This window comes from Pipra filicauda, unplaced genomic scaffold (genome assembly GCF_003945595.2).
Source record: "Pipra filicauda isolate LSUMZ 115617 unplaced genomic scaffold, ASM394559v2 scaffold50_size3627746_pilon, whole genome shotgun sequence".
NCBI lineage: Eukaryota > Metazoa > Chordata > Aves > Passeriformes > Pipridae > Pipra > Pipra filicauda.
The window spans coordinates 1,927,599-1,952,804 of NW_024104654.1; the positions used below are offsets into that span (position 1 = coordinate 1,927,599).

At 36.9% G+C, this 25,206-nt stretch overlaps 1 protein-coding gene across 1 annotated transcript in view; it reads left to right on the top strand.

Annotated features, from left to right (window-relative positions):
* Window positions 1–21,607, top strand: part of UBL3 (ubiquitin like 3) — a 56,270-nt gene extending 34,663 nt beyond the window's left edge. Inside the window, exons 2-5 of the mRNA XM_027727146.2 lie at window positions 11,406–11,514; window positions 15,045–15,131; window positions 19,391–19,468; window positions 19,846–21,607. Coding sequence (XP_027582947.1) covers window positions 11,406–11,514; window positions 15,045–15,131; window positions 19,391–19,468; window positions 19,846–19,898 — 327 coding nt within the window. The 3' untranslated portion in view covers window positions 19,899–21,607. The remainder of the gene's footprint in view (window positions 1–11,405; window positions 11,515–15,044; window positions 15,132–19,390; window positions 19,469–19,845) is intronic.
* The last annotated feature ends 3,599 nt before the right edge of the window (window positions 21,608–25,206 follow it).

Genomic DNA, 25,206 nt, shown 5'->3' on the forward strand with positions numbered 1-25,206 from the left:
TAGGTCCTGAAAAATCTTCGGGAAGTCTTTTTTGTTCATATGATGTTCTTCTTAGTAGCTCAGAGTTGATATGAGGGGACTTCCAGGGGGACCACGTGACTCTTTATTTGCTTTTAGGGAGTGGCTTTTTTTCCTAAGAATTTCTCAAGCTGTGTCTAGTTTAAATGGTAAACAGTATTTATATTAGCTATAATCTTCTACTTAGTCACAGTACGTTTTTTGTATGGTAAACTGTATTAAAAACCATATAATGCAGCAGTTACTGCAAGAGAAAAGAGAAGACAAAATTGGATTCAGAAGGTTGTTTCGTTGCTCTTGTATTATTTTTCTTCTACTCCAAATCAGGCTATTTTTATACTTGATTGTCATTGTCCCTTTCTGGGGGCCTGAGGAGTAGCACATTTTAAAAATAGGCTTTGCATTGGAGATTAATTTGTTTCTGAGAAAAAGTATAATTTCATGCTATACTCTTCATGAGTAAGATCTCATGAATCCTTATGCTCTCATAACTAAGGGTTAGATATTTTATTTCCAGGACAGTGGAGTGATTTTTTGGTGGAGTTTTTTGTTTGTTTGTGTTTGTTTGTTTATTTGTGTTTTATTGGGTTTGTTTTGTTTTGTGGGGTTTTTCCCCTTTTTATATAAATGCATTTTTTCCTTATTATAAGATTTTCCAAGAAATTTTCTGAATTGGCTAGTTACTTGTGTCTTGGCACTTACACATTCATATACATAAATATTTACACTGACTTTCGAGTGATCTTTAATTGCTGTTCCTGTCTCACATGATAGAAAGTAGAAACAGAGGGAAAGGCAGTTGAACTTCTGCAGTAAAGATTAGCACAGGAATGCAGAGAGATCAATGCATCTTTATTATGTTTAGGTAACTTAATATGAAAAATCACTTTTTAAAACTCCGTTTAAAAACTAACAAAAACATTAAAACCCCTCAACGTTCAAAAACAAAATCTCACTTTTCCCCTGAAAATTAGTATGTGAAACTAGATGATATCCATGAACATATGCTGCTTGCACTTATAATTGTTTTGATTGTTCCAGTAAATAGCAGCTCCCTTTAAATGTCCTTTTTTTCCCATATATTTTCAACGTTTTCTTTGTTTTCAATTTTTTTTTCTTCAGTGAACTTCAGTTTTTGTCAAGTTATAGGTGATGTTTGTTTTCATCCAGCCTATAACTGGAAGATTATTTTCAGCTTTACATATGACCTTACTGACCTGTTTGGGTTATAAAATTGTAATACCTCCCAGTCTAGGTAATATTCTAGGAATGTGGGTTAAATCAAATTGACCCTTACAAAAATTGGTTAAAGGTAAAAAGAAATAATTGATTGGGGATTATGAAGGGATGGAGGGTATCTGCTTACCCCTTGGACTTGGAAAAAGTAGCTATCTATGGAACTGGTTCCATATATATGGAATTGTATGTTCTCCTTTGTTAGCAACAGCAGTAAGTCTTCACTTTCAAACTGGAGATTTTAGGCATTTCACAAAATAAGTATTCACAGTCTCGATGGTCTTGCATCAGTCTTTTCAAAGATGACATTGAATTCTCCTAAATAATATTTTTAAACGCTATGTAAATAGTCTCTACAGAATACATCAGAACAAATGTTGAGTCATATCAGAATTAAATCCAAATTTATGTAAGTGCCTGGAAGTATCATTATTCATGTTTGTGTGATGAACTTCTAAGCTTTAAATACCAACTGGTAGGAGAGGGTGAAAATAAGGTGATGGGCTTATCCAGGGGCAGTTCTTGAGAAGAGGTGGCAGGATGGTAACAGAGATGGTACATGCTGATTTCCCTTTTAAATTCTGGAGTCAAATGTTGGGATATGTGTCATTAAAAGATAGTTTTAGATAGAGATCAAAAATATAGAAACAGACACTTTCTTTTCTCTCTCCTACTCACACTCTTTCCCACTTCAGAAAGAAAATGTGGAATGCTCTTCTCTGCTATTACTTTATGTAAGTTCCGAAGAAGTCATACAAAAGCCTGTGTTGGTGCTTCACCACTAACTCCACGTGCTACAGGCCAGGGACCCCCAGCATATATCACACCAGGATGGCCTGGTTTCAGTGTTACTGGGAGTCCCTCCTGAGAGCAGAGGCTCCGTAGTTATTGAACCACCTCAGTGTGGCCATTTGCAGCAGAGCTAATTGGTTTGGCCTGCAAGCACAAACTTCTCATGTGTGCATTGACATTTGATGCAGTTTTACTGTTATTTCCACTCTTGTGTTTGGAAATAACTGGCTCAGCGTGGTATGCTGCTTGCTAAAATGGTCTGTACCAAAATTTTATGTTAATCTAAGTATATCAATTTCTCTGTTTTGTGTTTTATTCACTTTAGTTCTCAGTGAAAATACACTTACTCCAGCACTGGGTTGAAAGGATGATCTTTGAAAATAGCAAGCTTGAATGCCACGTAGTTTACTTTCTGCTTTTTTTGGTTACCTATTTGTGTTGTTTCATGGTCTTCTGGAATGTGTTAAAGACATAGTCTTCTGTGTGTTGCAATTTGCACATTATGATCCTGATGGACTTAGACAATTATAACCTGTGCAGGGTGAAACTGCCCTGTCTGTGGCTAATGAGTAATCAGAGGTCTTTCTCTGAATCTTCCCTGTCAGAGTGGATTCTCCTGGGAGCCAGCAGGAGACAAGTTAATTCTGTACCCTATGATTAAAGGATGTACTTGGAATACAGTAGCCAAAATTCTATTTGACCTGAGAAGACCAGATACTTGAGTACTTGCATTATTTCAGTTAATGGATTGCATCTGTTTTCTTGTACTGCTGGGAGAGAAATTATTCCTGGGTGGACATTTATTTCATTAAATCATGGAAAAATATTTTACTGATAGAACCTCAAAAAAAAGTTATTATTCTGATTTTACTGTCATATTAAAACTGATTTTCAGTGAAAATTCTTAGTTCTTAATTAGCTCCAGCAAACACTTTGGTATGTTGTGTTCACCTCTCTCCTCTCCGAAATAACCCCCAAAACCCAAACTGAACAACTAAAAAAACAACCCAGCCTCGTTCCAGGAATGCAAACAGTCAGGATAGTAAAGGAAAAGGTATGTAAACTTCACTGAAATCCATTGTATTTTACTGGTTATTTTTCGTAGTATCTGTATTAATTTATTTTGAAGAACAGTGCTTCCTAGAGATTTCTTCTTAAAAGATAAACCTGGAACTCATAGGAGGATATTGCCATTGTTCCTGTGTTCTTTGAACTGAAGTGAGGAAATGGATGAAGTGTGACCTAGCACTAGGATTTTAAGTTCAAGAATGTCATGGTTTCCATAGAAACAGCTAGTTCTATCATAGCTACCGAGTTAAATGCTTATAGGATTTTGCCTTTTTTCCACCTCTAAATAAAATTTGCTTTATTTTGATTTTCTCTTTTCCTTCACTTCAAACTTCTGAAATTTGCTAACCTAATTTTTAGCAGTGCAGTGTTGCCTTAGGTGTTCCTTGTTTGAGAAAGCAGTTGCATATAGTAACACATTTGTTTCATGTGGTAGTAATCTAAAGGTGAATGTGTCTTCGGAACAGGCTATGAAGTTCACCTCAGTCCTGAATAGAGTGATGCAGGTGCTGTCACAGTTTCCTGGTGTCATGTTGGGATTGCCCTACTTTCACAAGTGGTGTGGCTTTGAATGAGTGACACAGCTCTGCCAACCAGCAGGCAATGGAACTTGTATTCATTCACAGGGACAATTTATGTTTCTTCTCGTGTTCCATGACAATTGTTTTTTCACGATACAAAATAAATTTATAATGGATGCAAGACACTGTAAGGGTAGAGTAAAGCCCCTTTTTGCATCCAAAGGTAAATACAGGAATTCTGAGTGTTGCCAAGTGTAAATTCATACTTTTGCTCACTTGCTTCCTTATCATATGCACCTTAGTCCCTCTACCAGCTAGTTTCTTGGCCGAGAAGGAGCTAATGTTATTATTCTACATGTTAAATTCCCAGAAAGTTCTGGAAATCTTCAGAAGGCTGCTTGGGGAAATGAGATTCAATGATCATGAGCTGATACAGCTAAAATCAAATGGAAGAATAAACAAAGTAGGAGTATACATAAAGCCTTGGATTTCAAGGAGGAAGATGCTGATTAAATATACTGGGTTAGTAATAGGGAGACTATATGAAGAATTTATATGTTTGGTATTTCTTCAGGTCAAAGACATTAAAGTTATAAAACATCTGCATGCTAAATGAGTGGAAAGATGTGAAGAGAGACTTTGAATTTGACAGTTGTATAACCATCTCAGGAAGGATGTTGAGAAGGAGCAGAGCAGAAATAATGGAATAAAATTCACAATATATATTTACCCAAGTTAGATTATGACAGACAGATTCATTAGCCAGTTTTCTTTGGAAGGAGAGTGTTTTCCAGATGAGGGAAATGCAGAAGTGTATTCTCTCTGGACTTCAGTGACTAGTTGATGTTGAGTAGGAAGGGATCCATTTGGGAAGGCAGGGGTTGATAAAGCATGTGACTTGGGTGGAGAAGATGGTAAGGTACAGTGTTCAATGTGAAAGTGTCAGGCTAGCACTGTTACGCTTAGTGGAATTCTTTAAAGATAATTTTGGGACCAACTGTCTTTCTGATATTTTCTTTTATGCCACTGACATAAGGAAAATCAGTATGCCCATGAAATTTGTTGATGATGAAAATTTAGAAGCACCAGTGGTACAGAAGATGATCACGGTGTAGTATAGAAAAGATTGGATTATCTCAAAGACTGAATTAATAGGAACAAAATTAATTGTATTAATATAAAAATATCCTGTGCATCATGAGTGGTTAAATGCTATATTTTGTAATGCAAACTTGAAGGCTTATGTCATGGAAACAACTGGACTAGAGCAGAGCATTGCAAGATTACTGCATTGCGAATGTGAAACAGTTGTGATGTTTGTATAGAAAACAGAGGCTTTTGCAGTCAATTTAAGGAGGCTCTGGTATAATTTCATAAATTCCTGAAATACCATGTAGAATTCTAATTATACATACTAAAGAAAGATTCGTCAAGACTAAAGCAGATATGGTTTAAAGTGAATTGTAGAATCATTCACTTTGGAAAGGACCTTGAGAAATTTTGTAGCCCAACCTCCTGCTGGAAGCAGGGTCACCTCTGAATTCAGAACAGAGTGCTTGGGGCTTTGTCAGTTGGATCTTGAAAATCCACTAGGGCAGAGCTTCCAAAGCATCTCTGGGAGACTACTGTTTTGATGTCTTCAGGGTGAAAACTTTTTACCTTATCACAGTTCAAATCCTCCTTTCCATATATGAAACAAGATTTCTGACTTGGACCTCAGCAAAGAGGTCGTTGTGGTAATGTAGGCATAGGAAGGCTGGTAATAGGTGCCCACTAGGCCTCCAGGCCTACCCAAGCCCAGTTTCTTTGATCTCTGTTGATGTGCTTCAGAACTTTGAAGACAGTGATCCCACCAAGGGCCAGCTTTTTAATGAGGAAAACTTTAGCTTGTTTATTTTAGCAAAGTGTGTCCTTGTCTGCAGATGTAGAAGAAAGCCCTTGAAACCCTAAGGTTTTTTTGCTACAGTGCAAAGTAAGTGAGTGTAACTTGTCCAAGAATAAACATAAGCTGGGAATGGGAAGAAAGCCCTCAGTGGAACTCTCAGGTTCTACAGCAGCCTTCCAGGGAGTGTAAAAACTGAAGTTCTTCATTATGTTTAGCTGGATGCATTTCCAAGAGTGACCTGGCCTCTAGAACCTGCAGGTCCCTGCTGACTTGGCTTATGTTTGATGCTGCTGTTTCACTTAGTTATTTGGGTCTGGTTCAACCGTACATGAGTCTGGTGGAATCCAGTCAGCTAAGTGTACAGCGTGGGGCTGGGAGGTTTCTCTTTGGCCTAGAGCCATTAAGAAACATTGATGTGTCTTTGGAGAACAAACTTATTTCTTATAATTAGGAACTTGAACTAGGAAGTAAGTGTATTGGATGTTGAGGATCAAATCATTTTGTGTCTATATTTTAATCTTAAAACAACTGAAAAAAAGCAGTTAGTTTAAACTTGGGGCTGTATAGCGTGTGGTGATATGACACTTCTCCTCCTCTGCATTTCAGTTGTAAGATGGGAGCAATCTCAGCCTGCTACTGGAGCATAAAATTGATAACAAACTGAATTGTTTAACTTAATAGATGGGAAGTCACTTAAACATTAAGAAATGAAATTTACAACCTACACAGTGTTTCTTGATGTTTAAGTGACTTCCCATTTAGCACTGTGGCACTTAAGACATTTTGTAGTTATGCCTTAATGAATGAACAAACTTTGTGGATGGCTTTAACAAAGAAAACACAACTCATTCTATATCTGCATATACGTGACCCAAATTTCTCTTCCAGAAGTTGTGGTCACAGTTGTTACTACAGTCTTTGCATAGACATAATTTTAATTTACACATTTATTCTATTTGGTATTTTTATTTGCTTTTGTTTGTTGTTTTTTTTTTTTTAATTTTATTTGGAGGGGGTTGTTGTTGTTTACAGAATATAATCTACAATGAAAATTTTTATTGTGTATGCAGTGCAACTGATGGGGTAGTCACTGGAGCTCTGATTATGAGATTGGGGGAGGGGAGAGGGCAAGGTTTGCATGCTTGAGATCACAAACAGAATGTGCCATTACATAACTGTGCAGAGGAGTTATAGTCTGCAAATTGCATTTAATCCTACTTCTGATGCTGTGGCTGTTCTTGGCTGCTTTCACCAGTAATGTTGCAGTTGGTACTATAATGCAGAAATGTGAGGATATAATCTGTATCACTTTCCTGTAGCAAAAGGCTGGAATTCCCTTTGGTAGCCTGAGAAAAAAAAAACCCACATAATCAGGATGGTTGTTTTTACTTCCCCAGTGGAAGGACAAACTTGTCAGGGCCATAAAAATTGCAAGAGTGTCTTGGGACCAAGGCACTTTTGACAAGAATGGGTGGATGGGCTTCAAGCATACAAGGGATACCCATGCAACCTCCTTGCTAACTTTTAACATAGGAAATAGGATACAGGGTAGTTAAGACCGCTGAGAATCCTTTCTTAACTTGAAAAATTAAAATTTGCTGCTTTTGTGTCAAGCCTTCTCTACCTAACCAAGATTTTTTTCTGCATTTTGAGTAAATGTGTATACACATATGCTCTTATTTTTTCTTCCTTTTTCTTTTAGTTCTGAGCTATCATTAGTAGAATTTTGGCAAAAATATTTGTTTCAGATCCCCTATACTTTGTTTGCAAGATTAAGTAGCACAGCAGTTACAAGCTGTTAAATTTCCCAATGCTCTTGAGGGGAAATTTAAAGGCAAGTTTTGGGGTTCTTTGCTTCAAACCCTTTGGGGTAGTGTGATGTGGAACTCAAGAATAAGATTCCTTCAAGCTAAGGTTAAGAAACATAAATATATATATATATCTTACATAGAGAGAGAGAGAGACAAAAAGATGCAAACTAAATGTGTCAGTGGCATGCCGTACTATAAATAAGAAAATACTTTAACCTTTCATTAGAACAGCTGTTTCCTTGCATTTGATGCAACATCTGCTTGACTGACTTAAGAATTTATTTTGGGCTTCTGCTGATATTTGATGAATTATTTTTTTTTAAATGAAAATATTCATCCTGCATTTTACACATACTTTGTAATATACCCTATAAAATTATTAGCTTATTTTGATGTGCCTTTTATATTTCATAGTAAGACTATAAGAAATGTTCTTCAGCAACAAAAAACTTATCCATCTTGGGGAGGTGGGGAGAAATAAGGATCTAACATTTTTCATTCTTTCTTTCCCCCCTCCTGTTGCTTTGTATTGATTTTATGTTGCCTATGAACTGCAAAAATATGATTTTCCAGGAAGCAAAGTTGGTTTTGGTTATTTTTCAGTGATACTCATCTCCTCTCTGTATTCAGTGTATGGTCTGCCTGGTAATCTCAAAACTCAGTAAAAAGAATAAAAAGAAATGTATGTCCCTAATGTTACGCTAGCTGAAAAATAGCTTCAGTTCTATGTTAAGGCTGTGCTATAATCATATTTTAAGTGCTAAGCAGGGCTAATCTGTTTTAGTCACCTCCTTGTAGGATGCAAATCAGAGAGTTCTAGGGAGCTGATGGTTTGGTGTTATGCCTGCTGCCTAGGAAAGTGCTATGATCTTCAAAACAGGTAACCCCCACCACAACTAAGCTACACACAGATGAAGGAAAAGAAATCCTTAGATAACCTGCACAAATTCAGAGTTTGGGGACTGCTTGGCCAGAGGGAGGGGGGTATCTCAGGAGCCATTTAGAGTATAGGAAATGGATATGGGGAATTGGAGCGAGAGGCAGGAGGGCTGCTGGTCAAGAAGCACGTCCCCTCTAGTGTCTACAGCAGGCACTGGTACCAAGAATTTGGGGTTGGTTTGTTTGTTCTTTTAAACAGGCAGCCTGTTCCATGTACAGTAACAGTTTATGATGCAGTCTTAACTTCCTAAATTTTTGGCAGTATGTTGGTGTTGTAATGAGATGCATTAATGCTTAAAAAATAATTAAAGATAATGAAGTATAGAGAAAATGGAATCGAATGCGGTACATCCCACCTCCAAAAGCTAGAGCATGGCAAGCTGATGAAAAGAACTTATTTTCTACATAGGCATTTTTATAGTGACATCTGAATATGTACTTAGTAACAGATGTGGTGCTGTATTGCAAACTGTTGGTTAAATAGCAGAAATTAAAATGTATTAGAGAGACTGTGTGTGTGTCTAAGGGCCTGACGTAAAGGACCTAGCTGAAAGGAGGGAAGTCAGCTCAGAGAGAGCTCATTATTAGAATCATTATGAAACAATTGTTGGATCAATCTTAATGTTTCCTGATTGATTTAATGACAAAGCTAAGTGTAAAGAGGACTTGCTGCTAGAATTCGTTGATGACATGAACTTTGAAAAATGCTTGTAATTTAAAGAGAAAGAAGTGTTACACAGAATTTTGGGGGGGATTTCTTAGGCCATGGGCCCAGACATGGGGGAAATATGAAACATCTTTGTGATGCAGAATACTTCTTTATACCTAGCCTTATTTCCCTCTGAGGGATGGAGTACTAGAAGTGGAATGAAATTTGGAGCCATGTGCTTTAGGGTGATACAGCCAAGTTAAAAGCTTGAAAGCTGAATAATTGAAAGGATCAAAGTAGACAGGAGTACAAAGTCACCAAGCAAGCAGTGTGGTGTAGGTATGAAGAAGGTATATGTGCTGTTGGGACACAGTCACAGAAGGTGTTTCCAGTAGACAGAGGAAATTACTGGTGTTATACGAACATCTGGTGAGACATCATTTAGTATGCTTCAGAAATAGTCATCTGTTTGAGGAGAAAATTGAAGAAATTGAAAGGTGCAGAGACAGGCTCCTAGGATGAATGGGAAAATAGATACCTTACTAGAGAAAGCTTGAAGAGTTTGTCTGGGGTAGTCCAGCTAAAGGAATCATATATGTAAGTGTTGTCTATACATACACAGGTGGAGACAATTAAGGGAGGAGAAATACTTAAATTAAAAGACAATATTAGCAAAACAATAAATGGACATAGTCCAACTTGTTTAAGTTGTAATTCATTGCAGTAGTCAGGTTTTTGGAGTAATCAGGAACAGTGGAACTTGGTCTGCTTTTTCTGCTTAATGTTGGTGAGATTTGAAAGTAATTCCCTAATCATTGTGGAACTATCAAAGAAAACAAAACTTTCATATGTATAGCCAAACATGTTCTGAATTTTATGAAGAATTGTCTTTGACTAAACAGCATTCCTGCAGCTTCTCTCCTTTAAGTTTTTTCTCTATTTCCTGGTATACAGCGATACTCTTACAGTGGCTGTGGTGCTTTCTCAGAGACAGCAACCGCTTGGCTGCTTTCCTGGTCTAATGGTAGAACTTGTATTTTCCAAAGGGTGTTAGCAGGAGGACAGTGAAGGCAACCTAGACCTTTTATGCTCACTCTTTTATACTTGCTACACTTTGAAGTAGAGACTGAATTGCTTTTAGGAGGGGTCATTTTCTTCATTGACCTTGAAGTGTTCTGGATGATAGAGATTTTAATTTCGATACCTCCATTAGGTACTTAAAGATGAATCCAAGCCAAAGCATTCAAGAGGGAATAGACAACCTCTTCAGAGAGTTTCTGAAAGTAAGTGGAGAGTAGGTAACTGAGGCTGGGCTATCACGTTCAGTGGATATGATGCACTGAGATTTTTGACCTTAAAGTCTTCAAAACTTGTGCATCACTGTAAATTTTTCCCTTCATATTTGATGTAGAAAACAGTTTACTGAATTCCAGCAAAGAAAGCTTTGTTGCAACTTACCCTGAAGTGAGAGCCACAGTTTGAGAGTGTGACTTGGAAAGAAGTATCCAAGCAGTTAGTATAGCTAAAGTCTGGCTAAAAGTTGATGAAATGTGGGCTTGTAGGTCAAAGCACAATAGCAGCTAGACTCCTGCTTGCCGTGGGCATTGGTAAGTGCTAGCTACCCAAACATCTTTTATGACCCTGCTAGCAGTTGCTTGAGGAGCCAAAATTTTATCTTGTTTGCATTGTAAATAATGTCACAGTCAGTTCATTATATGTGTTATTTTAATGCTATATGGGAAAGGAATAATATTCTCTAATTTGCAAATAGAAGAGAGGAAAATTATGGCTGAAGGTGCTGATCATTTCATATAGGATATTAATGAAAGAAAAATGACTATGTGATGTTATTACTGTGTTGCATGTGGACCTCAACCACTTTGCTTGTAGTGAAAAACAGTGGTGGGACAAAGTTTTGGATTCAGAAGACTGGCAGCGGGATTCAAGCTCGGTGGCCATTGGGACCAGGGAAGCATGCTGACTCCCTGGTGTTTTGTAGGAGATGCCTGGCTGAGATTAGGGCTGGAGGGAGCGTGCTAGGGCTTTTATTTGGGCCGACAGGCTATTCAGGAGCAGATTTTGATATTTTTAATGTCGTCTAAGTGAATTTTTCAGGTTTATATTTTTCCTCTTCATTCAAGAAGCTGTGTTGCCAGTGTGTCCTTGCTAGAATTTTTTTCTACTCTATTGAAAGCTTTTCTTGATAGCACAATTGATTCAATCAGTAACTATGCGAGTCTTCTGGTGTTTATAATCAAAAATGCCAACTATTAGAATTTAATGTTCCTAGATTATGTATAAGTGAACAAAATTTTATTGACCTCTTTGACCCTCTTTTTAACACTGTCTTAAACTGTTTTCTCAAATCATTTGGATCAGTCTTCATCCAAAATCAGTTACAACTTTTTAGTAACCATAAAAAAATTAAATAATTTAAGTCTTCTCTGTAGACTTTCTTAATATTGGTTTGGTCTTTTTTTTACCAGATAAATTTGCGCCTCATCTTGGTAAGTGGGAAAACAAAAGAGTTCCTATTTTCACCGAATGACTCTGCTGCAGATATTGCAAAACATGTGTATGACAACTGGCCAATGGGTGAGTAGCCGTGTGGCTTTGGCTTTTTAACTGGTGAGCAAGAAGCTTCCCTGTATTGTCAGACTAAAGGATCAATAAACTAATGTCTATGCTCAGCATTCAAATTTAAGTATGTTTACTCTGTATCTGGACTGGTTATAAATCTATGGATTTATATACAAATACAGTTGGCTTGCCTTCTTTTTCCCAGTTTCTTTGATTGGGTAGATTTTTAGATGTCTGCACTGTTTCCTACTTTCTAAAATTTGCTTCCCCAAACTGAAATACTTCTTTCCCCCTTTCTTTAGACACTTTTCTTGGTCAATCATGTTAGAGGATCTAGTAAGTGTGAGGAAATGTTAGAGATATAAAAACCTCTTATATGAGGACTAATATAAGCTAATATAAAATATAGCATGTCACATGAACACATTAGTAAAATTGAGTCTAAGTACTTCTTCCTTACTGCCCTTATCTTGGAAAGGATTGGTAATACTGATATTTTTCCAGGAAAAAAAACAAATATAAAAGCACATTTTAAGGAACATTAAAAGACTGGAGGTTGGTTGTGTGAATATATTTGCTGTTATGCAGGAATACTGGCTTCAGAAAATAGACTTGAGAACTTAAGACGTGTATTCATGTATGTGAATAGTTTCCCAAAACAAAGTGCTTCTGTTTTGCCCGACTATGATTTCATGGGAAAATAGCCAAAACACAGACATAGCATTACATACGATGAAAGAAAATGCTTCTTTTGGTACAGGACTTCATTTGAGTTACTGTTTTGATGTTAAAAAGACTACTATTTAGACAAACTAAAACATTGCCCTATCTGTTTTTGTGGTGCCTTTGTCAAAGACATATGGTGAATGATAATTCATGCCAAAAAGTTAGTGTTGCTAATCTGTATTTTAGGCCTTAAACTGGTCTTTAAGGTCAGGAAAAACAGAGTTCCAGGGGACTTGTTTGTTGTTTGATTTGCCGGGATGAAGTATTATGTATTTAGTATATATGTAATGAAGGAGGAGGGTTTAAGTCCTCTGAAGTATTGAATACAGATGTAAAACACTTTAGTACCCAGAAATATGGTTGACGTAGCATCTATGTAGCTGCTGTTCATATTTTAATGTGTGCCTTCAACATAGTAGTCATAACCAAATGTTCTTTGTGTACTTTTATCTGAATTGAGGCAGAACTGCTTTTTTTTTTTTCTCGTTCAAGTTTATGCTTGAACATGTGAGGTCATGTTCCCAGTCTTGTGAAGAGCTTGAAAGTTGCAGATTCTGAGTTTAGAGATGGGAAGAAACCCAGACTTTTAAGTCTCTTCTTTAAAAAAAAAGAAAAGTAGAACCAGACATGGAACCCTCAGTTCAAATACCTGCTGTCCTGAGGGAGTGCTCCAAATCTTGATGAATATTTAATTGCCTTTGCAAAAAAGAATACTCTCAATTTAAAAGACAGAAAAAAATCTGCTTCAGAATAGCATATAGATTTGCACAAACATTAGCCCACTACCTGTTTTCAGACTGAGAGGGCTCCTCTTTGCCACAGAACTGAGAAATCTTGATGAGCACTAAAGTTTCCTTGAAATTGAGATAATATGGTTGTTTTACTACCACTTTGACTTGTCACAGTCTCATGGGGAAAATAGTCACAAAATATCCTCAGTTGCATGCTGGCAGGGTTAAGGCAAACCTCTCCACACCTCTTTTGGCAATACAGTTGTTAATTAAAGATCTCTTGACTTCTAATAGAAAATGCTGAATTTATTTTAATGCATATCATCTAGGTAGGTTACCTATTCTCTTCTTCCCCTCCCCCTTTCTTCTAAATAATAACTTTTTTCTTGTACAGCAATTATCTGAACTTAAAAAAAAAAGTAGATTCAGAGAGTCCTTGGCTCATTTAGTCATCAGTGGAAATTAAAATTTGAATTGATGTCAGAAAGAAATGTTTCAGACTGCCAGCCAAGAAGAAAGGATGGGTAACTTGGCAGTTTAACAGTGAGAAAATACCTGTGCCAGAACATAGTCTGTCTTCTTTTGGTTGTGATTTTACATCATTATGGCACTGTAAACTGACTGAATTTCTCCTCCTTACAGCCACGCTATAGTGGAGTTCAGACTGTATGGAGTAAAAAAATAAAAATTGGTATTCTAGCAGTGTGATAATTCAGATCCTTTACATAGCCCAAAGCATAGCAGAAGGGGCATGTGCTTGAATTGCAAGACAATTGAATGAGTGGCAATACTTGAAATTCAAATAGCTTTGTCCCCCCTAATTTGATCTAATCTTATGAACTAGGCACATGGCAGCACCTGGGAATGTTGCAGCCTCTGCCGTTGGTACCAGCCTTGCCTCCTCTGTATTCTGGGGCTGATGGCTCCTGCTGCCTGCATCTCTGCCTGCTTGCTTTTTGTACCAGATGCCTCTCCATACAGTCTGCAGCCATGGCTTTTGTTTTAAATGCTTCCTCTTCCTCCCTTTTCAGTTCTTCTTCTTTTGTGGTGCCAGTTGATACTGCCTACATGTTAATTGTACGTTCCCAGTGAACAGGTTGGTTTTTGTGGCTTGTTGGGATCCCTTGCTGAATATTCATTTTGGTATATAAACACTATCAAAGCAGAAATATAGAACATTTGTGAACAACTGTTGCCAGATAGCTGGTCAGCTAAGAAACAGAAGACACTGTATTCCCAGAGAGCCCATTTAAATTCAACATTTCAAGGCTTTGTTCTGAAAGCAAAGTGCATATTTATTTGTTCTTCACATTATGACAGGGAACGGTAGAGGATCATTTAAGATTATAATTTATTCATGATAACTTAAGCATTATAGGAAAATGCATGCTCTGTTTTCCAGCACCACTCTTTGCCACATAAAAATATCCATAGATTGGCCTTTGAGATGTTCCTTAAAATGTACTGGTGGGTGTCTGCTCTGAGAGAGCTTCTGTTCCAGCGGAGTGGCTGTTTGGGGCTGCTCAGGTCACTGCCCCCTCTGGACATGTATCTGGTTGGATCTGGCCATCATTGAATGGTGCTGAGCTGCCTCCAGAGCTTTTTTTCAGTGCTGTGATTTAAGAGTCCTGTTTCAAATGACCCATCACATGTGCTTTCGCTCTGTGTGTGGCTGCTTCCCATTGCTGGAGAACGCCTCCAGTTAGTCAATTAGCTGATGAGGAGGAGTATGGCTTGAGAAACTTCTGAATGGGAAGAAATTAAGGCACTTTTTGCCTGGATATTAAGAAGCAATTTGTATATATGAAATATTTTGTTTAGGACTTGTATATGTGCTAAATATATCCTGCAGTCTGTGAAGTCAGTAATGTTATGTGTTTTAGTGCCCAGTGTCAAATAATAAATTTAAGAATAGACTTCAGGTGTGCTGCCCTTGAATCATCTTCCTGTATCTTCAACCTTTATATACTCTTTTTAGTGTTTCATGCAAAAGAACCCTGTTCTTAGTTTTCTTCCTGGTAAAGGTGAAAGAAATAACAAAAGATGTTTTTATTACAATGTAACTGTGTAAATTCTCTCTCTCTTCAGATTGGGAAGAAGAACAAGTCAGCAGTCCAAATATCTTGCGGCTTATTTATCAAGGGAGGTTTCTTCATGGCAATGTGACATTAGGAGGTATGAAAATACTTTTCATTATACATGTTACAGTCAGGCAAAGGGGATATTTATTTACAGGGCAGTGAATACTACTTTACTGTTCAAGATCACAATATGGCTTGCTTTATACTATTTTCCTCTGTGTAGAGTGATATTGCACTTTATTGTGTATTTTTCCATGTTGTTACCACTAGTTAAACTTTGGGAGGTACCACCTGCTAAGTCAAGTCTTCTCTTGCACAAACAAACTGTAATGCTGCTTTTATTTGTTGTCTTTCTAAATGCAATATTTTGTTCTACCTCTCTTACACTGCGCTTACCTGGCAAGCTACTTAAGAAGTATCTGAAGTATTTTGAAGTGTTTGATAAACTTTATAATAATTGGTCAGACAATACTTCAAATCTAACTGCAACGCAGGAAGACATCCTATGAATGAGAATGAGGGGAAGCATTCTTGCTGTCCAGTGCTCTCCCAGGGACACAATTGCATAGTTATGCGAAAACAACAGTAAATGGCTTCAGTTCTTGTGCTGAGGAAATGCTGTTCAACTCTGCCCCCTCGTGGCAAGTGTTTCCTCACAATTACGTATTCTGGTGGAAATCTTTGCTAGAGGTGTGACACGCATTTGTAACAGTAATCTTTCCTTTTGTAGGTAACGTTTGCCAGTGTGAATATCAACTGTATCAATGACTAAAAAAAATGAGACTCTCTTTTCTGTGCCAATTTAAAAATAAATTAATTACTGCTTCATCTATATGATTGTTCATGATTTGGTACTTGAATGCAGTACAGAAAAAAGAATATAATACAAAATCACCAGTGAAATGTTTTTGAAGTTAAGATGAACCTGAAAATAATATTTCTGGACTGCTTATGGTGATTTTCATGAAGATGTGACGGGGATGATATAGCCATTGATTCTACCATTTCCAGTGTTGGCTAGGGATGTACTTTTAGAATAGATTTATTCTCCACATATATAAATTTTTAATGCTGCTATATATACAAACGAGATCATTGTCAGCTCAGCTGGAAGAACCTGAAATTTTTATTCACTCTTTAATTTGTATTTTTACCAGGTGACAATGAGTGCAGCTAGTAGCAGTTGGAGTAGAGTTGAAAAACAAATGTTAAGTCTTGGATCATCTCTACAATTAAAGATGCTAGTCTTACCCTACATTTCCAGGCAAGGATAGCTAAATGGGATTTTCTTTGCCATTCATCTCTGGGGGTTGCTTTTTACCACCAATATTTGTTCCTTTAGTGACATCTGTCTAAATCTGAAACAACTTTGAATATTTGTTTAATATGTTTAACATATTATTTAATGAGTTAAGCTGAAAAATAATAGCTTCATGCTGATGACTCTTCAGGTCTATGAATTTTGAACATTTACTTTGGCTCAGGGCATTTCAGTTCATTCTTAATCATTCAGGCATTGCAATTTAATCATCATGTTTTTATCCCAAAGATCTTACATGTATATTAGTGTTTTTCAAAAATCCTTTTGTTGATGTATTGTTTTAAGAAAAAGGATCCCTAAACCATTGGCTTAACTTCAGTACTAATGAAGTTATCTGGAGTAAGATTATACAACTAAAAGGGGAACAGGAATTCATAAAACAACCTGAAAAGGCTCTTACTTCAGTTTGTGGTGTTCATCAGAGATAACCCTAAGTGAACTAGTTACCTTTAAAAGGGAGATGGAGGGGGGAGGAAGTTTCTTGCTAAACACAATATTTAATTTCTTATGCTGTTATAATACAGTTTCATTAAGCTTTTCTAGCTGCAGTTCTCTATAACTGAGTTATAGCACTTAGTGTTATATTTGCTTTCGGTGATAAGGAAATATTGACTGGAATTTGGACCTTCTGAAAGTCACTTTATCATCCAGTGAAACAAAAGTTTCCAAGGAAACAGTTTGATGTTTTCTTTTTTAATGCGAGTCCGGTTTTGTTCACATTTAAAAATTACATTTTAATGTTCTAACTGTAACTTCGTATCTGTGTAGTGGCTTCTGAATTTGAGACTCCTATAAACTAAGAGGCCTCAAACAGTGAGAAATTGATAGGAAAAAATGCTTTTGCGTGCAAAATTTTATTTTAAAGAAATCATCCCTTTTGTTACCTTCTTTGAATGGACTGTCACTACAAGAACAGTAGAGCTAATGGCACTGGAAGCGATAAAGAAAAATGGACCCCTCTGTAAAGCTTGCTGTGCTGCTCTTGCCTGTAGTGCTTGAGCCACACTGTTTGGTAGTGTCTTGCCTGTGCTAAGGGTTGGGGAGTTGGCTAGCAAGGCAGAGTCTGTTGTTCAGCTTCCAACAGGAGATTTCATCCTTTAGCTAAATATTTGTTCTGCAGTTTGTATTTCAAATAATATTAGTTACGGAAGTAATACATAATCAACAGTTCCCCATTTCTTGGTAGATAACGGTAATCGACAGCATTCTGTTTGCTTATTTTTAGGGAAGGGTGGAAGGGAAGTCAACCCACCACGTACCATCCATATTGCAAAAAGCAGGGAGAAGTTTAATTCTGACAATAGAAAATATGGAAAAACAGTAGAATTGAACAGATGGGAAAGGAATTAAATATGATTTTAGTTTAAGTGAGAGAAAGGAGTGAGAGAACAAAGAAAAGAGCAAGAAAGGATTACTGAGCATAGGTTAGGGTGCTCAGATGCTGTCATGTGCTCCAAGAAAGAAGCTAGAAATTGCTAGCAAGAACTATGCAAACTAGTAGCTAAAATGAGTTAATTGAAATATTAGCATATTCTACTTGATTACTGCAAACAGTTAATCTCCATGACTCACTAATGAAGTCTCCCGAAGTGTCTTGATATAATGAAAGATGTCCCTAATGTGATTAGTTTGTAATATTTTGCTCTTTCTGTAATAGCTTTTCAAGAGTTTATGTTATGAAGACAATAGTTTTGTTTGCCAAGAGCATATTAACAGTCTGTTAAAGTTTTTGGTTGTACCAAGTACCCAAAGTATGTCATTGTCAGATTTTAAGCTATCAATAGCTTCTAGTTTCAGGCACAAGCAATGCTTCAAGTAAACTAAGCAACTTTCAGATTTGCCTTTCCATGGAGATGACTTTTCCCGAAGTACAGCTGCTTCAAAGAAGCAGTGGAGTTCTGTATCCCTTTGTAGGCTTACACCTGTGTTTTAACCTGTGTTTCAATCATAACTTGCATTTTTTCATACAAATACGTAGGCAATAAACATGATTTAATAGCTGTGTTTTAGTGAGGCTTGTATTGAATACATCTAATTACCAAATACTAGGTTTGTTTTGTCATTAGTGAATCTTTAATCTATGCTATAGTAATTAAAATAAAGAGACATTTTTCTCTTCTGTTACCTTCAGGTTTGTTTGCCACTCATTATTCATTTATTCACTTAAAATGCCATGATGCACCATATGGGAAAATAAAAGATGTAACTAGAGTTTGATAGGGCAAATTCGACTCAAGTCAGAATGATTTGTGCATTTAGGATTAAGTTCTTGTTAAATTTATCACTAACTTTCTTCCTCTATAAGCCATGAAGGACAAAACTTACAGCATCTTTGCCTTATAGTTTTTAGAAAAACAATCAAGGAAAATACTTTAAGTATACACTGTGTTCGTATACTTAAATCAGAATGTGAAAATTATCATTTCAGTTTCAGAGACAAGCTTTGTGGAAAGCACTATTTTTTTTTATTTTTGTGTTGCTGAACTCACAAAGGCAGCACTGTGAGTATTACTGTATATGATTTAAGGTGTTTTAAATTTGATGTTTTTCCCATGCAGCTGATGTTACAGGTTAATATTGAAAGGCAAGATCTAAACATTTTCTATTTTGAAAAATCTGTGTCATGGATCAAAGTATGTTTTGGGAAAATCTTTTTTACAGTAGTAGCTCAGTGTTCTGATATCTCAGGAATAACAATTTAGTGGCTGAATTAGCCACTTTTTGCATCCTTATCACTAAAGAATGCTTAACACCTAAGTCTTGGTATGAATGCCCACTTCTACTTTTACTCAAAAGAGGAATGCTAAGTTTCCTAACAGGAATATCATATCTCTAAGAATGCAGTGTTTTAAGTGACTATTATAATGCCCCAAGGCCCTGATTTATAGAACTTCAACCAGTAAGCAGTTCAAACCTAACAGTATGAACTTTTGAAGAGATGCTAATCCAGTTATAGTTAGTTTCAGTTGGGTATTTTGAAGAAAAAAAGGCTGCTGTAATGTGTTAATAATTCTCACTTTTTCCTTTTGCAGCATTAAAACTTCCATTTGGCAAAACAACAGTGATGCATTTGGTGGCTAGAGAGACATTGCCAGAGCCAAACTCTCAAGGTAGGCTGTGCACTAGAGGTATTTCTTACTCGAGTAAGTGGCAAAGTGGTCAGATCTCTTATAGGCTTTTTGAGTGTTTTATAAGAGAGAAAAGTCAAGACCTTGTGCTTTTTTGTGAAGGAAGTAATGGAATGCTTTTGTACTTCTTTATAGAAAACTAAGAATTTAACTTTCTGGTTTTGTATTTTTGTAAACTGCAGAAATTCACTGGTGAAAAACCAGTCCTGAATTATTTTTCAGTTATATAGTATGCATGTGTATAATAATAAATAATTTTTTAACTGCAAATAATGTAGAAGAGACTTGTATTAAGCATACTCTCACACAGAATTGCTTTAGAAATGGCATGTAAGCAAAGCTTTCTTCTTGCTTTGCAGGTCAAAGGAACCGTGAAAAAACTGGAGAAAGCAATTGCTGTGTAATCCTGTAAACCCTGTTAGCTTTACCTGCTAAGTGTGATGTAATATAGTCTTTGTCTTTCATGCTGCTGGAATAGAAGAGGCCCTACCTTGCTTCAAACACCTGTAGGAAGAGCCTGTCTGTAAATCCATGGAACTGAAATATTACACGAACACTGTCTCGTTAGTCTTTTTTTTTTTAAAAAAGATGAAAGATCTATGAACACTTTCATTGTTTATTTTTTTTCAATTCCTCCCTTTTGTTTGTTGAATAATCTTACAGTACATCACTTTTGGAAAGAATTCAATCTCCAGGAAGGTTTGTGTTCTTTTCCATAGCAGGAATCATTTTGCTACCACAAAAATCTCCATTAACTGGATCTAACCAGTCAAGCTTTCTAGATGCAATTTGCACTAAATATGGTTGACAGTAAATTCTCATCAACAATCTGTAACGATATTTGAGACATTTAGTAATAACCTGCAATGTGTAATGCAACACTGGAAAATAGTATATTAATAATTAAAACAAATCTCACTTATGGCCAAATCAAAGGAAAAACTGTTAAGTCAATTCTACGTAAGTCAACCTTGGTGGCCAAACTGGCACAGAATACTAACTAAACCAAGTCTAACTATATATATTTTCACTGCAACAAACAAAAAAAAAACTATGTGCCTGTAATTTAAAAGCACTCTGTAGAGGGCTGATGAAACTGATTCTTTCGTTACTGCGTGCGCTCGGATCTCGTGTGTTAGTTGAGTGCTTATTGAGACAGCACAAACAAGTGCAGAGAGTGCGTTTCCTAGCCTTAATATGGGAGGGGTAGTTTCCTGTAGTTCATAGGCTTTTATTATTGTGCATAAATGTTAGAAAACATAATTTACTAATCAATTTTATGTATTTGAATATTGGCAATGGGTGTTTTTCAGTCATTTTTCTCATCTGTACCTTAGACTCCAGTGTCATGCTTACTCATTAGAGACTTCAAAAGAATTATTAAAGTTTAAAAAGCAAAAAGAAAAACTTCTACCATAATACTAGTTTTGTTTCTTTACGTAATCTGCATTTGGTATTAGTGCTTGCAACGGTATTAAAATCAGAAGCTGATTTTTGAAGGCGTACATAATTCAAAAGGATGCCATTCTTTTATTTCATATCAATACTTTAAATGTTGATATGCTAAAGAAATTTGCACAGCACTAAAGCATGAGCTAGTTTCATCTAAACCTGTAAAAAATAAAAATTAAAAAAAATATAAAAGATTTTATATTTTTTCACTGGGGAGGAACTCTTCCTGGGTGAAATTACAAATATATGTAGAATATATTTAATAAAAAACTTATAAAATACATAACTATAGAAGTTAAATATAGATTGGCGTGTAGTATAATAGAACAATATTCCATATAAATAGCTTTAGCCTTTAAAAAAATGAGTCACAGGTTGACATTGTGTTCTGTACTTACGTGTCCACAACTCTTACAAATGTTCTGTGTAATCGTTTTTTCGAATGATTGGCATCATTCAAATGTAAACAGGTTATTTTATTCATTGTTACTGCTTTGATGAAATGCTTTATATGCAGTAGATTTACAAAAATATTGTTCATACTGATCAGAATTAAATTTGTATAGAGCAGAGTTTTAAAACAAATTGTAAATAGCACTAAACATTTTCTTTCTGCAACCTGTACTGATAGACTCTTCTGTAAACTAAATAAAAGAATATTGTAGTGCATTTTGGTGGTGTTTCTAGAGTTGTAATTGGGTCTGTAACTGCTTTTAATAATACCTCCTTATCTGCAAATTAGGTAAGGGCTCCATTTTATTTATTTTAAAAAAGGGGAGGCACAAAACCTGCTGAAAACTGCTAATGGGATTTATCACTTCAGGTTTGTTTTTCTTTCACCTCACAAGTGACCTAGAAGCTTTTTTCTGTCGGGGAGCAATGCGAGCGTGGGCAGTTGCCCATGGTGTCTCTCACAGGAGCCGTGTGCTCGTACTGTAAGTCTTTGTAGTCTTCATTTACTGATGCAAAGAGCATACACACACACACCTCTCGGGGTGTTGGGAACTGAGACGACAGTGTTACGTTCTCAGATGAGGGCATTTCCTTGTGCTCTGCCGTGTAGTTGCTAAGAAACTATAGGGACGCAAACCTTCTTATTTCAGAAGAGAAAGGTATGATAGACTTCCCTTTTTCAAAAAGCTGACCACCTAAGTAACGCAGAGTCAGATGAGAAATGACAGTACAAGAAAAACAAATGGACTGAGATGGGACATGCTTTGTTAGTTACACAGGTCTTTCAAATGCATTGATTTTGAAAAACAACTGTATGAGGTGTAATCCTGATTTGAAAAAGTAGCTGGGTACTTAATACAGAATAAATATATGAAAATCCAGTGGCTTCTAGTTAAAGTATTTGGTGAGGTTCTGTAGCAAACTGGAGTTCCCTTTTGGTGAGATGAATAAGATGCATGTATGCACATGTCCAAGCAAATCTTTAAATGCTGCCTGGCACTTAAAACATGAGCTTGCCAGAATAACTCCTCCAGAAAGAGGATAGAACTGCTTGCCTGAATTTTCCCACAAATTGTCAGAATTTTGCCCATGGAAGAGCATTTCTGTTGTGGTGTGAGGCAGGTGGAAAACTAGGGGGAGATTGCTAAAAGATTTGTGCTTTTTTCCTTGTATGCTTTGTATTGTGGATTGTTTATTTGCCAAAACAAAAGCAGTAGCTCTTAATCCTACATTTCTCAGCCTTGCTAAAGCTCATGCATATGCTTCTCTTCTATTTTGATTGGAGTCAGGTGGATACTTGCAGCCCAAAATGATTAAAGCTTAGTCTTTGCAGTGTCAGTCAGGCGGTTGGGTGCTCTGATGATACACTGAAGAGTTTGACATTTGATTTTTCACTGTTAGATAGAAATGATCTTTTCCCTTTGGATGAGTTAATAGATGTCATGGAGAAGGGGAAGGAGAGGATGAATTGGAGTCCTTCTTATTCTGAAATGTCATGAAGGGACTATATCTGTTTCCCATATCATTGTGTGTGTGTTATCAGTCATAAACTAATAATCACACATATTGTGGCCAACACCCAGAGTGCTGTGCGGCCCTTCAGAAGGACCTTGACAGGTTGGAAAGATGGGCAGAGAGGAACTGCCTGTAATTCATCGAAGGCAAATGCAAGGTCCTGCACCTGGGGAGGAACAACCGCCTGCACCAGTATGGGCTGGGAGCTGACCTGCTGGAAAACAGCTCTGTGGAAAAGGACCTGGGGGTCCTGGTGGACAACAAGTGGTTCCTTGTGGCCAAGAAGGCCAATGGTATGCTGGTATGCCTTAGGATGGAAGAGCATTGCCAGCTTGTCGAGGGAGGTGATTCTGCCCCTCTACTCAGCCCTAGTGAGGCCACATCTGGATTGCTGTCAGTTTTTGTAAGATTATGTCCAGTTCTGGGCTCCTCAGCACAAGAGAAAATGGCACTCCTGGAGCAGGTCTAGTGGAGGGTGACAAAGATGATTAAGATGCTGGAACATTTCTCTTACAAGGAAAGGCTGAGGTATGTGGGCCTGTTCAGCCTTGAGAAGAGACAACTTAGAGGGGACCTCATCAATGTCTATAAGTATCTGAAGGAAGGGTGTCAAAAGGAAGGAGCCAGACTCTCCTCAGTGGTGCTGAGCAATAGGACAAGAGGCAATGGGCAGAAACTGATGCACAGGAAGTTCCACCTGAGTATGAGGAAGAACTTCTTTACTGTGTAGGTGACTGTGCACTGGAGCAGGTTGCCCAGAGAGGTTGTGGAGTCTTCCTCACTGGAGATACTCAAGAATCATTGGATGAAATACTGTGCAATGTGCTCTAGGATGATCCTTCTTGAGCAGGGAGGTTGGACCAGATAAACCACTGTGGTTCCTTCCAGCCTTACGCATTCTGTGATTCCATATTATCTGGTAGCAATGAAAGTACTCTGCAACTTCTGGTTTTTTTAAATGATAGCAGAAATATGACTGTTGAAACAGTCTTGGAGATCAGCTCAGCTGCTGGAGAAATAAAATGTGTGGCCACTGTAATGTTAAAGGCTTTGCTAAGGAGCTGCATCAATATTAATCCAGTGCTGATCTCTTGCAGTTTCTGATTACCTTTCATTAGTACACTGCATTTGCAACAGGAGGAATGGTGATTTAATTTAGAAGAGAAACACACAGCACTCTCAAAAAACTTCCTTCCTGTCTCACAGGTAAGAAGGCAGGCGGGTGTTCCAGGGCTAGCCAGAAATCAGGAGTGTCTGCCATTGCTCTCCGGGGAAGTAAAGCTTGTGTATTTTATGGTTCTGTGTGTGCTCCCATAAGATTTGTTACACAAATCTTGCTTCAAGAAGCAAATAGGGGGATGGATATACTTCATCTAAAACTCTCATGCTAACTTAATGCTAATTAAGTGGGTCAGCTTAAGGAGATTTGGAGTTATATGTCCTGTGTAAATCGGCATTTAGATGATTAATAACAGTTGCACTATTGAAAATGAGGAGAATTCTGTGCTTAAATCAGCAAAAATGCCAAGATTTGTTAAGACTCTTAAAGGAGATTTCCTACCCCTTTTATTTCTTCTGAAGTTCTTAGGTTCTTCCTAGATATTCTGTCTTGGCCATAGCTTCTCAGTTTCAAGCTTATTTGCACAATGAAAGGTTTGTTGTTATTCAAGAGGCTGACAATAAAATATGGTTCATAACAATAAACTGTTAACAATCCTAATAAAGTAGAGGCATGTTTGTCCTGTGCCACATGTACATACCTGTGAAGAGGTTTAAAAGGTAATAGCTAATTTGCTTACCAATTTATTACACTAGGCTGTATAATTAAAAAACTGTTATGCTCTGGGTTTTTTCAGGAGTTATGATTGACTTCTACTGTTGTTTTTTTTTTTAAATTGATAAGGGTTTGGTTTTGGTTTTTTAAATCTATCTGGAAAAGGAATGACCAGTGAGACAGAAAATAGTGAAGATTATTAAAGTCAAGCTCACAAAAAATGAAAATGTAATGATACCTTATCAAGCTCATGGAGTGGATCACAATGACAAATGAAGTTGCAGATTGGAATGAGAAGGATGGCATAGATAGAGAAAGCAAAGTACTCATACAACTTTTGAATTTTAAAATTACCTGCATCAGTCCGAGTTCTGGGCATCATGGACAGATACTTTGTATTGCAAGTTTCTTCAGATTTTGAAAATGCTAACAAAAATAGTGAGACGGCAGAAATATTATAGAGAGATTGAAGAGAATGAAAGGTTAGAATAGCTACAGTTATGATTAACACAGAAGAAAGGGATGG